The 17817-nt window shown below is 39.0% G+C and overlaps 1 protein-coding gene across 1 annotated transcript in view; it reads left to right on the top strand.

The window, feature by feature from the left end:
• Positions 1–15380, top strand: part of PATJ (PATJ crumbs cell polarity complex component) — a 205154-nt gene extending 189774 nt beyond the window's left edge. The window contains exons 43-45 of the mRNA XM_056844332.1: positions 299–402; positions 9731–9854; positions 15138–15380. Of these exons, the coding sequence (XP_056700310.1) occupies positions 299–402; positions 9731–9854; positions 15138–15284 (375 nt within the window). The 3' untranslated portion in view covers positions 15285–15380. The remainder of the gene's footprint in view (positions 1–298; positions 403–9730; positions 9855–15137) is intronic.
• Positions 15381–17817: the final 2437 nt, after the last annotated feature.

Below are 17817 nucleotides of genomic sequence, written 5' to 3'. Positions count from 1 at the left end.
GCTTTGAAGTGTGTGGGATGCTGATAAAATCTTCTTGCTATGCAAGTCTAGAAAAGAGGAAGTATATAAGAATGCATTTATCTTGTCATTCATTCTGCTCTTCTTTTAGAAATTTTCATCCATGTACTAGTAAGAGCTATATCTATGTAAGTGAATATACTTAAAAACTTAGCTTTATTTGGCACTTCCATCATTCACTGGGTTCCTCTGCTGAAAAGGTAGCTTCTAAATGGGGAAATCTGGTTTGTTAAGAATTCAAAATTTGCTAACTTTTTCTCTCTTTTGTGCTGACCTGTAGGTGGTAGCTGATACCAACATCAGTGCCATAGCCAGCCAGCTAGAGAGCATGACCGCTGGCACTAACCTGAGCCCACCTACCAAACACCATCCTGAAGATCTAGAGTAAGTACACATGTTTTCTTAATGCTTCGGGTATTCTACAAGAGGCCAAATTTCTGCTCCAAAGAACTAAAAATGCTTTCAGTCAACAGTTGTTGGATCTGTAATACGATTCTGTTGCTTCCCCTTTGGTGTTTGGGCATACATTATGTTTTATCCTTTGTTTTCTGTACCAAGAGATTAGGGATTTCTAAATTTCGTGCTGCTCTCTTTTCAGGGCTTGTCGTTTCTGCTGGTTCTCTGCTCCTTGTTGATACTTGCCTTTCAACTGATTCTGTATTTGATGGTAGTTAGCTGCCTAGAGAGTAAAAGCTGAGAGTACAAGATACAAATGTCTTAAATAATGACAAACAAATTTGTCAAGGCTAGAATGTAGAAATTTTGAGCTTTTACCATTTTGCCAACTGTGAAATTTTGAATCCCATAAACTGCTGTCAAGGTTTACATTTGACAGGTTTACACTTGGTACCATATGGTGGCATATGTTCGTGGCATATGGTATGGTGGTAATTATTTGGTAGCGGTATGCTGAGATCGGGGAAGCATTTTGGAAAGGCGGGGTGGCAAAACTCTGGTTCCTCCCCAAGTAAATCTGAAATAATAGAGATCTGCAACAGGAGATGAACTAGGTAGAATACTTTAATGATGTGTGTAGGTTTTCACACCTTAGTAGGCTAAACAGTTTGACTGATTGGCATACTTGGGGCAGAATTTTTTTTAATCCCAGGTCAGTCTGTGTGAAAACACATTGGTGTGGCTTCACATTTGGCTGGGCTACTTAGGAGCATTATCTAATGCATCTTTATTTTGCACTGCACTTGTCCCACGCCATGACCTGAATGTTGCATATATTCAGAAGTTCTGCATAATACCATATACTTCAAAATTTTATAATCACAGAATCTCTTTTAAAAATAGATTTCTAAACCTTGTAGAGGGGGTGGAGTATGGGTGCTGCTTTCTAAAGTCTTAGAAAGGGAAAAGGTCCATAGGCTTTGGAAAAGGTCCATAAGAGGTCAAGGAATGGGACCAGTGTCATGCCTTGCTTCTTGCCCTTTCTAACAGAATAAATTATACAACTAAGCAAATATATGCAAATTTCCCCAGTTTCATATATTGTATACATTGCATAGTTTTGCTTTTCTACGTGCAGATGTACACAACTCTGAACTTTGGAAGCTGGATGTAGAACATCCTGCCTCTGTGTGCAAAGCAGACTAGGTGACTTTTGAGTTATATCCAAGACCTGCTGTTTCATGAATTTGGGTCTGGTGTGTACTCTTAGTTCCCCCTTATTGCCCCAATTTATAGCATTTGTCAAAATGCTCATGTCCTCTTCCTTGATGGATAAGGTAAATATTTTTGCTTTCAACTGCTAATAATCACAAAAATATGCAAGTGTGAATCTTCTAGACTGCTGGAATGATTTTTTTGTTTTTGTTCTTTTGATTGATTTCTGACAACCCATCCCCCAGAGTTTTCTCCCCTGATGTGTTGTCATCTTGATTCTGCTCCTGTCTGTTTTTTCGCTTGAGATGAGTTATGACAGCTGCAATTCCAGATGATCTGTCCTTAGAGAAATTAAATGAAGAATGACTTCCATTATTTTTTTTCTAAGAAAATTTCAAGATACATGTTCTTTGGGATAATTTTAAATATTTTCTTCCTTTGATTTATGAAAATTATATCAGGCACTCTGTAAAACCTAGTCACTGGAATTAAAATTATTCCCTGAATAGACTTCCGGCGGTGCCGCTGGAGAGAGCACTCCATTTCCCCAGGTTGTCCTGGGAGAAATCCAAGTCTGCGTTATTTTGGGGGTACATAGATACCCCAATCCGACCCTTGCAAGTGGGTTGGAAAGCAGGAACTCCCTGCAGCCCGCAAACGCGGTTTGACCTCCTAGGTACTCTGAGGGGGCTTTTTTAAGCCCCTCGGAGTCCTAGACGCCGGTCCTGCGAGGGCACTAGGGAAGGACATCGCCAAAACGCAACTTTGGCAGCAAGCTCTACCCTCCACCGCCTTAATACCAACATAAGGACTACATAAAGAAAAGAACCTCACCTCTTGACACCCAAGTGAGTACAAAAGAACTCTTCGTCTACTTACTAGAAATTTGAACAGACGGGAGGCTGATAAGAATATTTCTGGGACCCCCACCCCTCCATAATCCGAACTGAAAAAGTTTGATCTGAGTTAGTCATCGGGATTAGCGACAGGAGCCTTATCGGATCGATCAGCCTAAACCATAACAAAGAGTCGGAAGGATACCTTTTAGACTGACAAGAATTATCACCAATGAGAAGGTCCGAAGGAAGGGGAGGGTGATTTCTCTTCCTGATTTTCCGGCGAATTCCTGCCACGTCTGCAGTAAGGGAGTGCCTGGAACGGAAGACTCTCTATAACACCCTCTCTATCATTGGAACTAAAACAACAGGAAGTAGCCGCGGGACTGAATATCCGTCGCACTCGAGTTACTTTCAAATCATTCCTGAAGGAATAACCATCGAGAAGAGGCGAGAGAAGGTCTGCAGCACTAGTAACTTCCTGTTTACTTCCTGATTAATCCGACCTAGAGCGACCGAAAAAACTCACTGGTATTTTAAAACTTTAAAATGCAATTTTAAAGCCAATTTCGACTCTTTTCAACCCGAAAAAATTATTAGGCTGATCTTTGAACTATCATCTTTTAACCAGCACCTTAAAGGCCCTGTCGGTGGACATGTATTTTACCAGTTTTTTTTTAATGTAAATGTCTCGACCCCGCTCTGGCTCACTACATAGCCCTGCCTATACTAAACTAAGGGACTCTTTACAAACCTCGACCATGGAAAAAAAGTTACAGGATATGCTAACTAAACAAACTGAGGCAACAAATAAACAGTTTGAACAGATGTCCACACAGATGGCACAGTTGACTTCTATGATGACAAATCTTGGTCAAGCATCCCAAGCTATTAATCAGAAGTTGGATGTGGTCACTGGAGACTTGAAAGAAGTAAAAACTCAAATGATTGTTATGAAGACAGATATGCAAGCGATGGATGTATCGATTAAGAAAGTGATGGATGAGCACAAGGACACAAAGAAAAAATTAGCAAACCAAGAAAAACAGATTGAAACAATACAAGCGGATCAGATGGCGGCAAAAAATCAAATGGCAATGATGGAGATGAGAGTGAAAGAGACCAACCTTCGTATACGCAATTTTCCAGATATGATGGGAGATAATAAAGAATCTGCAATACCAAATTTGGCCTACTTATTTCAGATAGACGAACAAGAATTAAAACAAGCCATTAATAGAATATACAGGATACCACTACCTGCTAGAATGAGAAGATCTAAGCCAAGAGATTTGATGATAGTGTTCTATGACACCAGAGTTAAAGACAAGATTATGAAGATTCATTATGAAAATCCAGTGTCAGCAGGAGACTCCTCTCTTATACTACTGAAGGATATTCCAAGGCATCTACTTTCACAGAGGAATAACTACAAAGACTTTGTGTCTATACTGAAAGCTAATGGCATCAAATATCGTTGGATTATGCCACAAGGTTTGGCTTTCACCTATAAGGAAGTGAAAACGACAATTCTATCCCAAGCAGATGTGGGGAAATTTTTGAGAAAATATAAAATGGACCTTAAAGAAATACCTGGAGAGAAGGAGGAAGAAGAAGAGGAAGAAGAAGAGGTACAGGGTGCAGAAGGTGGTACTAAACTATAGACTTTTTATTTTGCTAAAAAATACTACATTATGGCAAAAGCAATTTCTTGGAATGTAAATGGACTCAATGAGAAAACTAAAAGGGCCAGAATCTTCAAATATCTACAGAAATATAAATACTCCCTAATTTGTCTACAAGAAACCCATATAGCTTCAAAGCATAAAAAATACTTGGAGAAACAGGTGCTTGGACAAGCATTTATTGCTTCTGCTAAAACTAAAACAAAGGGAGTGGTAATCTATGCCCACCCCAGTCTCTGTCCAGAACTAGTATATAAAGACAATGAAGGAAGAATTGTAATTATCAGAACTAAAATATTGGGACAAAGGACAATAGTGGTTGGAATCTATGCACCCAATGAAGGGAAAAAATCCTTCTATGAAAAATTACATGACCTGATAACCCAGTACGTACAAGATCAAATTTTATTGATGGGCGACTTCAATGGAATTACTCTCCCGTCTCTGGACAAAAAATCAAAAGCAAAAGATATCAATGATGGATGCTTGCCTAAAACTTTCTTTGCCATGGCTTCAGAATTAGAATTACAAGACATTTGGAGAACAATGAATACAACAGCTAAAGAATACACCTTTTATTCAGCAAGACACGATTCACACTCCAGAATCGATATGATATGGGCCAGTAAATCAATTTTCACGCAACTACGTAAAATTCATATTTTACCTAGAACTTTTTCTGATCACAATCCTGTTACCTTTGATTGGAACAATAAACAAGCATTTAGATGGCGAATGAACGATAAACTTTTAAAAGACAACAAGATACAAAAGGAATTACAGGTTTTAATGAAAGACTTTTTTGAAATTAACCTTAATGGAGAAACTTCTTTAAATACAGTTTGGGACGCATTCAAAGCTGTTCTGAGAGGTTTTATGATACAGAAACACTCGGCCTGGAAGAAGACTCAATTGCAATTTACAAATAACATACTTTGGAATTTACAAAATTTGGAACAGAAATTGGTAATGGTAACACAGGAAGAGGAGAGAAGAGAAATTCAAATACAGATTTCTGCATCTAAACACCAATTAAATTTGGTAATAATGGAGGAAATGAATAAAAATCTGAAACTTGCTAAACAAAAGTATTTTGAATATGCAAATAAACCAGGAAAATTTTTAGCAACACAACTGAAGGACTCATTTCAAAAGAAGATTATAACAAAAATCCAAACTGCTAAAGGACCAGTTTATTCAACTTCAGAAATTCAGAAAGAATTTGTTTCATTCTACTCTAAGTTATATCAGAAAGAAAATATTCCAAAACAGAAAATAGATAAATTTCTAAACTCAATACAGATGAAAGCTTTGTCAATGACCCAGAGAGAATGTATTGAAGCTCCAGTAACAAGGGAAGAAATACAAGAAGCAATACTGAGACAAAAAACGGATAAAACACCTGGACCAGATGGAATTACTGCACTATTTTATAGAACATTTAGTGACAATTTAGTTGGATTTTTTGGTTCACTTTACAATGCAATTTTGGACGAGGGAACATCCCCGGAGACTTGGTCACACGCATTTATATCACTGATACCCAAAGAAGGAAGAGATCCAGAAAAAACATCTAATTACAGACCTATATCGCTCTTAAATGTGGATTACAAAATTTTTGCTTCGGTTTTGGCATGTAGGATAAAGCAATTTATTAAGGATCTTATACATGAGGACCAAGCAGGTTTTATACCAGGAAGGCAAATAAAAGACAATGTAAGAATTTTACTAGACTCACTGGAATATTATGACCATAATATTCAACAAACTGCGGCTTTTGTATTTTTGGATGCAGAAAAAGCCTTTGATATGGTCTCTTGGAACTTTTTGAAACGGATTTTGGATAAATTGAATTTTGGAGATCGTTTTCAGAAAGGTATATCGGCTATTTATACCTCCCAACAAGCTAAAATTTTGGTTAATGAATCAATGTCAGATAACTGCCAAATCACGAAAGGGACTAGACAGGGATGTCCCTTGTCTCCACTTTTATTTTTGTTGGTGTTGGAACCGCTATGTGTGAAACTAAGAAGTATGGAGGACATCCGCGGGCTAAGAATTAAAAAACATGAATTTAAGTTGAGAGCATTCGCGGATGACCTACTGCTAATTTTGGAAAACCCAACACAGTCAATGAATATACTTCAGGAGACTTTGGATGATTTTGGAAAAGTATCAGGCTTTAAAGTGAATCAAGAAAAAACAAAGATAATATTTAAAAATTTATCGGAAATACAACAACAGGAATTTATATCATATACTGGCTGGGAGAAAGCTAACAAAGTTAAATACCTGGGAATTTGGATCACTGCAAAGAATAAAGATCTGTTAACCAACAATTACCTCAAGTTATGGGGTAAGATTAAAACTGATATGATTATATGGTCAAACAAAAAATTGTCATTAATGGGACGTATCTCAACGATCCAAATGAATGTCTTACCGAGGATGCTCTTCTTATTCCAAAATTTACCAATAATATCACAAACAAAATATTTTGAAACTTGGAGGAAAGACATTTCAAACTTCATCTGGCAAGGAAAAAAACCAAGGACTGCTTATAAATACTTGGTGGATCTAAAAACTAGAGGAGGTTTAGCATTGCCTAACTTTCAACTTTATGCTGAAGCGGTAGCTTTAGTATGGCTAAAAGACTGGATGGATTTGTCAAATGTACGTTTGCTAGACTTGGAAGGTTATAATAACTTAAGTGGATGGCATGGTTATTTGTGGTATGATAAAATTAAGTTACAAGCAACATTCCGTAATCATATAATCAGGTCCTCTCTACTTCGTATTTGGATGAGATATAAACACATTTTGGAACCAGAAACACCGATGTGGATATCGCCCCAAGAAATGCTAACTTTGCGCCCACTTAGACCAGATAAATTTATTACTTATCAAGATCTAATTAATTGGGAAGGAAAGAAATGCTCACTAAAAGACTTTCAACTGCTTAAGGATGATTTACAATGGCTTCAATATTACCAAATCAAATCAGTTTTTGTACAAGATGCAAAAAAAGGTTTCTCTAAAGAAAAATCTCCTTTTCAAAGGATTCTACTAGATAATAATACAAAGCTGATTTCTAAAATGTATAATCTCCTTTTAACAATATACTGTGAGCAGGACACGATTAAACCAACTATGATCGATTGGGCTCAAAATGTGGGACATGATATTGTTTTAAATAAATGGGAAAGATTATGGTCTAAAGATTTAAAAGGAATAAAAGCACAGTCAGTGCGAGAAAACATCTATAAAATGATGTATAGATGGTATCTAACACCCAAGAAAATTGCAAAGATTTATAAAACGATGGCCCCTACTTGTTGGAAATGTAACAAAGAAATTGGTTCCTTTTATCACATGTGGTGGACCTGTGACAAAGCCAAAGACTTCTGGGACATGATTTATAACGAACTGAGATTAATACTACAAAATAATATATCCAAAGCACCAGAAATGATGTTATTGAGTATGATTCCAGACGACTTAGCAACACAAAGAACCTTTTTGATATATGCCACAACAGCTGCGAGACTGCTTTATGCAGCGAAATGGAAAGGGCTAGAAACTCCAGAGAAAAAAGACTGGATTGTTAAAATGTTTGAAGTGGCAGAAATGGCAAAACTCACAGCTATTCTAAATGAAGAAAATGACGTTCGGTTTTTGGGGGAATGGGGGGCGTGGATGCATTATTGTGAATATGAGTTAAAATTGGGAAGAATGGAAGAATATTTTCTAATCTGATCCAGAGGATTATTTTTGATTTTTTTTTTATATTGAATAAGCATAATTATATTTACTAACAGATTATGGTTTTTTATATATGGTATTGATATTTTATCAAGATTAGATTACCTATGACGGGAGGAACTTTTTATTAAGAGGCAGATAGAGGTGATGGGGAAGTCAAAAAAATTTCCATCTCTTTTTTTTTCTTTTTTCTTTTCTCTTTTTAATTATATGATATGGAATTATTACAACTTTAGGTTAGAATTGAAATTCGATATTGTTATAGATGTTGTTTAATGCAATGGAAAATTTCTATTATAAAACCCAATAAAATTTATATTAAAAAAAAAATTATTCCCTGAATAATAGGAATTGCTTGTTTCCAACAGTGAATGGCATGAATCTCACAGAATGGGACTTTTTCATTCCCTGTATCATGCTGAATCCCATGAGCCTCCCCCACATTAGGGTTGCCACTGTCCAGGTGGGGCCTGGAATTCTCACATAATTACAACTGTTCTCCAGACTATAAAGATATTTGTCCCCCTGGAGGAAATGGCAGGGTTGGGGGGTGGATTCTATGGTATCACATCTGATCTCCTTCCCCAAACTCTGCCCTCCCCAGGAATGCCTCCAAATCTCCAGGAATTTCCCAAGACAGAGTTGGCAACCTTACCCCAAATACTCCTGGGGATCAGGGAACCCTCACAAACAGTATGGGAACAAAGCGGGGTGGGTTGTAGTCAGAGAGGTATTGAAAATCAGCCTCCCACTTCTGTCAATGGAAGGGCACTTTTATCATTGGGATAGGGTTTATTTTCATGGTGTCTTATCTACAAGGTGCCCGGGGTGGTATAAATGGCTCTCACCTCCTTCATATTATTCTTACAACACAGCTTTGTGGGCCAGTCACAATCTGGTATGCCAATAGTCACCCAGTGAACTTCATGGCTGAGCAAGGATTTGAACTTGGATCTTTCCCATCCTAATCTAAAAATAACACCTATTTTTAATCAGTTTTTCCCTGTTTCTTATATTCTGACATTTCTTGAAAGCTACACCACATTTCCATTGTTGGTTTCTTGTGAACTGGATACACATCTAAGCTTCAGGATCAGCAGCTTGCTGACCTTCCATATGTACTGATGCTGGGAATCAGGCACAGATCTATATGATCTCTGTTACCCTAGTGCTACCACATTCCTTGTTAAACAAACACTGGTATTCTCCTTTTGCATCTGACCTGCAGGAAACATCACACCACTGATAAGACAGTATATAAAATTGACTAGTAGCATCACTTGCTTTGGCAGTAAGCTGTACTTGCTTTTGATTTGAATAGTAAGATCACAGATCCAGAAGAGCCATGAAGGTGTTTCAGACTGTACCTTGACTTCCAGACTCCATGTTCTACATATTAAGCCACTACTCAACTGATCCTACAAATTAGCTCACACCTAGCACAAATCAAGCAGAAACATGCAAGGAGTACCACACTGGAGATTCCTCCCAGGAAATAATTTATTTTAAACAAATGAATGGTCCAAGGAAATAGCCTCATTCATGTGCTCCTTACGACTGTCAGTCTCATTTTAAATGGCAGAGCTCTCCGGCTATTAAAAGCCGCAAAACGTGTACTCGTGCAACTTTTCCTGGCATGGAGATTCAGTAATGGGAAAAGTTTCACCTGCTGATTTCTGGCTCTTAACAGCTGATGCAGACAGAGGAGCCTTGTCAGAAGAAAGTGGGCAACTTTATTAAAGCCCCACATCACCAATTAGGCTGCTTTCCCAGTTATTAAAAAGCACTGTTTTAAGAGGCGTTTGCTATGTTTTTCAGAGCACCTCAGCCTAAAATAATTGTGTTGGAGAAAGGCTCAGATGGATTGGGATTTAGTATTGTAGGAGGCTACGGAAGCCCCCATGGAGACCTCCCCATTTATGTCAAGACCATTTTTGCAAAGGTAATTTTAAAAAGAACATAAGTATGTATCGTATGACTATTGGTGTTTTAATTTAAATGAAGAAACAAGTAAATATACAAACATCAATAACAACAGTAACATAAAACAAAAAGTGAAATATAATATCAAACAGCTCACAAAACACTCAGGATACAAATACAAGAAAATAAAATTGCTTGTCCCCCAAATCAGCAAATGAACCAGCTCATTAAGAGTAAGAGGAAAATAAGAGCAGTACAGAGGCCTGAACAAAACATGTTAACAGCCAAAGGCCCACAGGGATAGGGTGGACTTACCAGAGAAAGACCTCCTCTGGTAATCCAATCCAAACAAGGTGTGCCACTACCAAAAAAGGCTAGTACTCTTGCGGAGGCCAAACACACCTCCCAAAAGGAGGAAATTATCACCAGAAAGTGTGGGCAAGACTAAATTGGCAGGTGTATCTGTATAGGGAGCCAGTCTTTCAGATATATGGGTTCCAAGTGATGAAGAGCTTTCAAGGTCAAAACTAGCTCTGTTATAAACAGACAAGAGTACAACTGTTGCAAGGTAATATGCATCCAATGTCTGACACCTGCTAACAAACAGAAAGCTCTATTTTGCTCTAGCTGAAGTCTCTGAAGTCTCTGAGTTGCCTTCAGGGGCAGCCCCATGACAAGTACATTACAGTAGTCTAATCTGGAGATTAGGAGCCCCATGGCGCAGAGTGGTAAACTGCAGTACTGCAGTCCAAGCTCTGCTCACGACCTGAGTTCGATCCCAACAGAAGTTGGTTTCAGGTAGCCGGCTCAAGGTTGACTCAGCCTTCCATCCTTCCGAGGTCAGTAAAATGAGTACCCAGCTTGCTGGGGGTAAAGGGAAGATGACTGGGGAAGGCACTGGGGAAGTCTGCCTAGTAAACGTCAGGATGTGACATCACCCCATGGGTCAGGAATGATCTGGTGCTTGCACAGGGGACCTTTACCTTTTTCTTTAATCTGGAGATTATAAAAGTGTTGGTTACTGTCACTAGGACAGTAATATAAAGAAGGTGAAAGAGCTTTCAAATGATATGTTAATGAAAAAGGTAAACCTGGGAACACCACCAGGCTGCCTCTTAAAAAACAAGGCAGGATTCAGGAGCACGTTAGACTCTTCACGTGATACAGACAAGGCGAATGAAACAGCATTTTGACCATTGGTTGTCAAAGTGGTCAGTACCACTCTCTGGGGGGGTTACCTAAGGGAGTTAAAAGGCAAGGGGGAGGCGGGGGGGGCTAGAGTTGAGCTCCTTTGACTGCATTGTTTACGTATTTACAATTGACCGGGCTAGGGCATCATGCTGGCAAATGGCACTCTTAAGTTTCTGCCTCTGCATGGCACTGAAATTTGGTGGAAACTATTGGAATTTTTAGTAAATACACCACCAGAGCTTCAGTCAGACCAGTATACCTCCTTCAGGAATTGGCTCTTAAGTGTTATTTTTGCTGTAGCCTACCCAGTATTACTATTACTAGGTTATATAAGGATTTGAAAATTTTCTATAATTGTTTTCAAAATGGTAAAAAACTTTTTAAAGGATTATTTTGGGGAAACATTTTGGTAACTGAGGGGGAGTATAAATAATTTAAACATCTGGTAAGAGGGAAATTATCGGAAATAAATACAAATATTGTGGGGGAATTATGATCTATTTTCATCAAAAAAATAAAACATTGTAGACAAACATTTATAAAGGAAATATAAAACATTGTCATTATTCAGAACTGCAAGAAAAAATAACAGATATTAAAAGTGAGCCATAAAGTTAAATAATCTTCTTTATTCTTTTACGTTCATTATTTTTCTTAAGGTTTTTTTTGTTTTCCAGGACCTTTTATGCACACCACTATTCTGAATAATGTTTTTTTAGGGTTGGGTAGGGGGCTTTGGGCCTGAGTTTATGGAACCAAATGGGCAGGGCCAGATCTACATTTTTAAGGGGAGTGGGAGTACAAAATGACGCCCCCATATATTACATAATATTTATTTATATATACGGTACATACATAATCAACATATATAATATACATATGTAATCAATAACTCTTGTAAACGATAGAATAAATTGTGTTGACTTCTATGAATTGTTTATTTCTTTTAGTGTAAATGAACCTACATGATAACCCTTAAGTGTACATGAACCTACATGTTAACCTTTCTGCATAATTAAGATACGTTAATTATATATTATGAATGTATTAACATATCAAGTTTGGGGCAGGATTCCAGCCCACCTCATTCATTGGGTAGAAAAACAACCCCATGTGTAAAATAGGGCTGATGGCCAAAGAGAAAGGAAACCTGGAATCCTAGATTCTCACCTGTGTAGTCTTACAGATCCATGCATTTCTAATTGAAGAGCCAGACTGGATCTGTCTCTAAAAAGAGCATGAAAAAACTGACATCTATCCATCCTGTTTCCCTCTGAGAATGCAACAACTTGCCAGGAGCATCAGAATTGCTAGAACACACAAACACCCTGACTGGTACTATTTTTGTGTGTGTGCCTTCTGTTCACTTTCTCACAGAGTATATAGAAGGAGCAAACGAAGGGGGGAAGAATACAGGAAAGGTGACCCCAAAGTACATGGGGATGGTCATCGTTGCAGACCACATATCTGGGTCCACGTTTCCTAGCTAGATGAAGTTGTGGGGGGGGGGGGACTTACCTGGGTCCTTGTTGTGTGTGTGTATAAAGTGCCGTCAAGTCGCAGCCAACTTATGGCGACCCCTTTGGGGGTTTTCATGGCAAGAGACCTAACAGCTGTGGTTTGCCAGTGCCTTCCTCTGCACAGCAACCCTGGTATTCCTTGGTGGTTTCCCATCCAAATACTAACCAGGGCTGACCCTGCTTAGATTCTGAGATCTGATGAGATCAGGCTAGCCTGGGCCATCCAGGTCAGGGTGGGTCCTTGTTAGGCACTATGAAAAAGGACGGTGGTGGAACTGACTCTCGAGTGGTTGATTTTAGTGCAGCCACAGCTGGCATCCGTGTCTTCCCCTCCCCCTAGCTCTTTGTGTGTGCGAGGGTTCACGTGCTGTGACGGGACTATGTACCATTTCCGCACAAGGACCCTGAGCCCTGAGGAACCACTGCGGAACAGAGAACGTGTGGAGGGAGAGGGAGGCAACCGCTGGGGCGTTCTAGCTAATATCACAGAAGAGATGCCAGGATGGAAGTCATCCAGGTCTCTGTTGCCAAGGCAAACACCACCCCACACCACCCTGAGCCACCTGTGACCCATCTAATCCCAAGTCCACTTTAATTACAAGCCTAATGGATTAGTCTTCTGCTTACTGGAAGTGTGAAATCTGCCTTACTTGACTCAGAGAGGCTGGGTCCATTGGTTTCCATTCATGTTTGGGATGTTTGCTGAGAAGTTGAACCCCCAACTAAATCCCTCAGACTAAAGGTGTGACACCCTGCTCTTAAACACTGTCCAACCCTAAAAGGCATCTACTTCCCCAAAAGTACCTCTGTCCAGAGATGAGTATGGGCTCCCTCCCACAAGTTGCCCTCTGTGCAAAACAGAAATAACAATTCACAACAGGTCTGTTCGGAAGTAAGCACATGTTATTCAATGGGGCTTACTCCCAGGAAATGGTTTTAGGCCTGCAGCTGTTGCCCGGAAGGATTTACTCCTCCTTGAATCTAGAAAGCAGTTTGGAAACCCCTCCTAGGCAAGTCAACATCCCCCCTCTCTGGCCAGTTGCCAGGGTTGATTTCTTGAATCAGAGGCTCTACACCCTCTTCCACGTCCCAAACAAAAAGAAACAATCACAATAGTACACAATTAGCGAGCTGTTTCACATAACTTCAGCGATCTCCGTATTCTGATAGTAGTATAACAGAACTTCGCCACTGTGTGTGAGATGGTGGTATTCTTAACTTCAAGTAAAAAGTTCACCATTAAGCCACTAGCATAACTAGACTGGCTAGTATATCCAGGGAACTCCAAGGGATCTAATTTCCTACACAGCAGCATGTCCATTATGTCTGGATTCAGTTTTAGTATGTTCAGCCTCAGCCTGCTTAGACTTCCAAAAGACAGGTTTGTTCAAAACATAACTAAATTCATGCTGATTTCATCAAACCCTGGTAAAGAAAATGGAAGAAGAACCATGTCCAGGTTCTCATATGGTCTCTAAAAACAAACTTGGACCCTTGTTATTGAGCTATTGGTCAATATTTACACAAGAAGTACCTTTTAAAAGAAAGTTCAGTCAGTTTTCTGCAGTCAGTAGTTATATTTCCATTTTTGTTGGATTATGCACTACCTGAAAAGAGAAGTTGAATTTTAAAATGATGTCTCTGCATAATATGAAATAGATAAGCGTGTGCACAATTAGGCGGGTTCCGGGTACCAAGAAGAACTCACTCTGTGAGTATTTTGAATGGACAGATGGGCACACAATCTTTAAAAAAAAATAAAACTGGTGAAGAGAGAGTGGTACACTGCCTTGTTAAATGAGTTTGTAAGGTGCTTGACCAAATGATCACTACATCCTTAAGAGGCAAGTTTGTAGATCTTTCACAGTGCTGTAACTTTAATCTTGTTTTTGTAAAAAATATGGGATTGAAGATTGGGGACCACATTCCTGACTGTCCCTTTCACTATGATTTTAAGACGCATGCTACCAGTTGTTGATATTTCATACAACATTTTAATAACTATATTCTGACTAAATCAACCATGTGAAGTAGGCTGTAAAGATACAAGTTTGCTTATTTCACCGTCCTTGGCATTTTAACATTGGTCAGAGGACATTAGTTTTATTGGGCTGTGTAAGACCAAGCCATCATTTTAAAAGCAGTTTTTCTGTAAGGTCACACCGCCCTAGGCTTTAACAGGGCCCCTTATTTTAGATTCAAAGGTTAGCCGTGTTGGTCTGTAGTAGAACAGCTGGATCCGAGTCCAAAAGCACCTTAGAGATCAAAAAGATTTTCTGGGGTATCCGCTTTTGAGAGTCCAAGCTCCCTTCGTCACCTTATTTTAGAAAATGTGGTGATGTGGAATGATTTAGCCAAGCCTTGGAAAGGGATCATTGTTCCATACAGGAGGGTAGTAGAGCAACTATCTGTTCCTTCCGCTTCTTCAGTGAAGCCTGCGGAACATTTCCTGCCACAAATACTTCAGGAAGCATTAATAGCGGAAATGAAACATCATTGTTCAGAGTAGTCTGTGTATGTGTGTGTGCGTCTTTTTAATTAAGACCTGCAAAATTGTGTGTCCTCTGATGTACTGTTTTTGTTGTCCGCAGGGAGCAGCTGCAGACGATGGCAGATTGAAGCGTGGTGATCAGATTTTAGCTGTTAATGGAGAGTCTCTAGAAGGCGTGACTCATGAGCAAGCTGTAGCTATTCTGAAGCGCCAAAAAGGGACTGTGACACTGAACGTGTTGTCGTGAGCTTTGCTGTAAATGCAATCTCGGCTGGATGCAATTATTTCTGAGCATTGCTAGAGCTGCTATAAAATGGTATACAGTCCTTTCCAAGTGAGATAAAACCCCCAGCTCTAGCTAAAATTAGTGCACATTAACCCTGTTGCCTGGGGGGTTTTCATCCTTTGTAGAGGTTCGTTTTGTCTGGTCACTGAAAGCTATTGTGAAATCATTTTCTGCACTAGTGCTTCCTTGAATGTTCTTCCTCTCTGCGAAGTTGTTCCTGCTTTACTGATAACAGAATAATCACTGGAACTAGAATTTGCACATGCACAAAAGGGAGTTTAGCTATTTGTTGGATACTGGTGGACAGAAGAGTGGCTTTGCATCTCACTCATGGTTTGTTTATGCTGATTGTCTTTTCACCTGTGCCAGAAAACATTAAAATGGAATTAAATTGCTGCCATTCCAGATGATGAAATACCAAATTCTCCTAAGAGAAATTAATTGTATATTAAGTTCTAATGATGAAATGCCTGCCTCCCTGACTAATCTTCCTGGGGTAGGTGTGCATGTTGCTGGTAATTATGAGTCAGTTTTCAGCCTCCACTCAGTTTGCGTTGGTCTTGTTTCAAGTTCTCTGGCTCCCTTGAATTCTTCTGATAGGTTGACAAGAACCTCATGAAAAGCATGTCTCAAGAGAGCTATATAGGTGATAAAGATAGCTTGTGGAATCTAAAGTTCAACTCTATGGAGGCTGCAGAAAGCACCTTAGTTTGGAATAGGGCTAGTCATTAATATGTATGATAATACAGCAACAGAGAGTAACGAAAATGTGATGGTTCCAATAACTCATAGTCAGTGTTGTGGTATAGTGTCTCATTAATCAACAAAGTGTCAATTCATGTCCAAAGCCTGTAACGTCTACATGTTTTACGGTATGATTCAGTAGAATGCAGTAACATTCATCTTGATTGTCTGGAATAAATGATATATGTGAAATGGATCACAGGCAAGGAAGCAGTAATCAAAGGAAAAGTGGTTGTCTCGTCAAGAATGTTGTCTTGATTTGTTTTCTGTCCTGTGTTTGGAACTAGCTAATCACAAAGTGCATTAAGCTATTGGGATACATTGTAAGTGTCCCGTGAACAGTGCCTGAAAGAAAGCTGAGTTTCAAAGAATTCTTACCCAGTCTTCAGTGACATTGCCAATGCTAACGATATTTATAAGGAAAGCAAAGGAAATATCCCATGCAGAATTCTTTAAGAGAAGAGGCGTTCTGATTGTCAAAGTGTGCATACTGCACGCACATGTGAAACTTAGAGATGTGGTTCATTATAAAATTAAGAATAGTGACCAAAATTACCAACCATTGTGATCCTATGACATTGTTCCCCTTGTGGTGCTCTTGGGCCACTGTGGAGGGTGTCCTCTGCTGTGATACATGCTTCCTCTGCTGCTAGCACTTTTGTGTGTGAGAGACAGCTCCTTGGAAAAACATTGATCTTGCACAGTGCTAGTAGCAGGGGAAGCCAGCACCACAGTGGCTGGAGGGAAGAGCAAAGGGAGCAATGTCATGGGATCCAAACCATAACTAAGACTGATAAAACAATTATTCTACCTTTAATGCAAGTAACTTTCCTTTCAGACATTTGTGATACCAAGAATGTTGAGCTTGTATGATGACATATTTTGCACTTCTCATGACTCAATTGAGAGATCACATGGGTTGCTTCTTGTAATTTGCACTCTTTACGTGTCACGTATAGTACTGCCGGAAACTGCATCGAAACCTATGAGTTAACTGGTGACAATGTAGGGGAGTAAGTTCTATATGGAAATGATCAAGGATACAATCCAGTGAGAAGTCCAGTGTGCAAGTCCCACTGAAATGAATTGAAATGTGTAAGAACTTGGTGGGCCTTGCATGGGATAACTTCATAGTGGATTATGTGCCAATCCTTTAAGCTGCTTAATGCTTTTCTGGGTACATGGGTTTCAGGTTTGTTTAATAATGCTGCTGATTTCTGTGAGATAAGGAAAATAGCAGTGAAATGTACTATATGTTCATGTATATCAGTAAAATAAGATGTTTTAAATAAAACTGAAATTACTTAAAATAAAATTCACTTGCATAAGTGTGGCGATTGAAGAAAAGTTAATATACCTATGCACCGCAATCTAACTTTCTGTTAGAACATACAGTATCGATCCAAAAAAACTACAGACCTGTTACATTTGCCCACAACATTATAAGCTGTGGAACAAACATTTTGAAGAAAGAATTATAATGTGGAAGGACGTTGATATATATTTGATGTCATGATGCCAGGGAGTGTTGGGAGTGCATGACTATTAGTAGAAATTGGACCTATCGCGTGTTTATGGATTCATCAATATTTTTTCACCTAATTGGGACTCCTCAGTTAACACATAAGAGAAATGTGAGCTCAGGTTCTTGACTATTTAATTTACACGATACAAATGTATGCCTATTGCCTTGCCAAGCAGTGTTAAAGACACTTTGCACATACTGATGTTAAGTAAATAAACACTTTAT

The sequence above is a fragment of the Euleptes europaea genome, chromosome 2 (genome assembly GCF_029931775.1).
Source record: "Euleptes europaea isolate rEulEur1 chromosome 2, rEulEur1.hap1, whole genome shotgun sequence".
Classification (NCBI taxonomy): Eukaryota; Metazoa; Chordata; class Lepidosauria; order Squamata; family Sphaerodactylidae; genus Euleptes; species Euleptes europaea.
The sequence above is the reverse complement of the archived record's forward strand: the minus strand, read 5'-3'. Positions and strand labels throughout refer to the sequence as shown.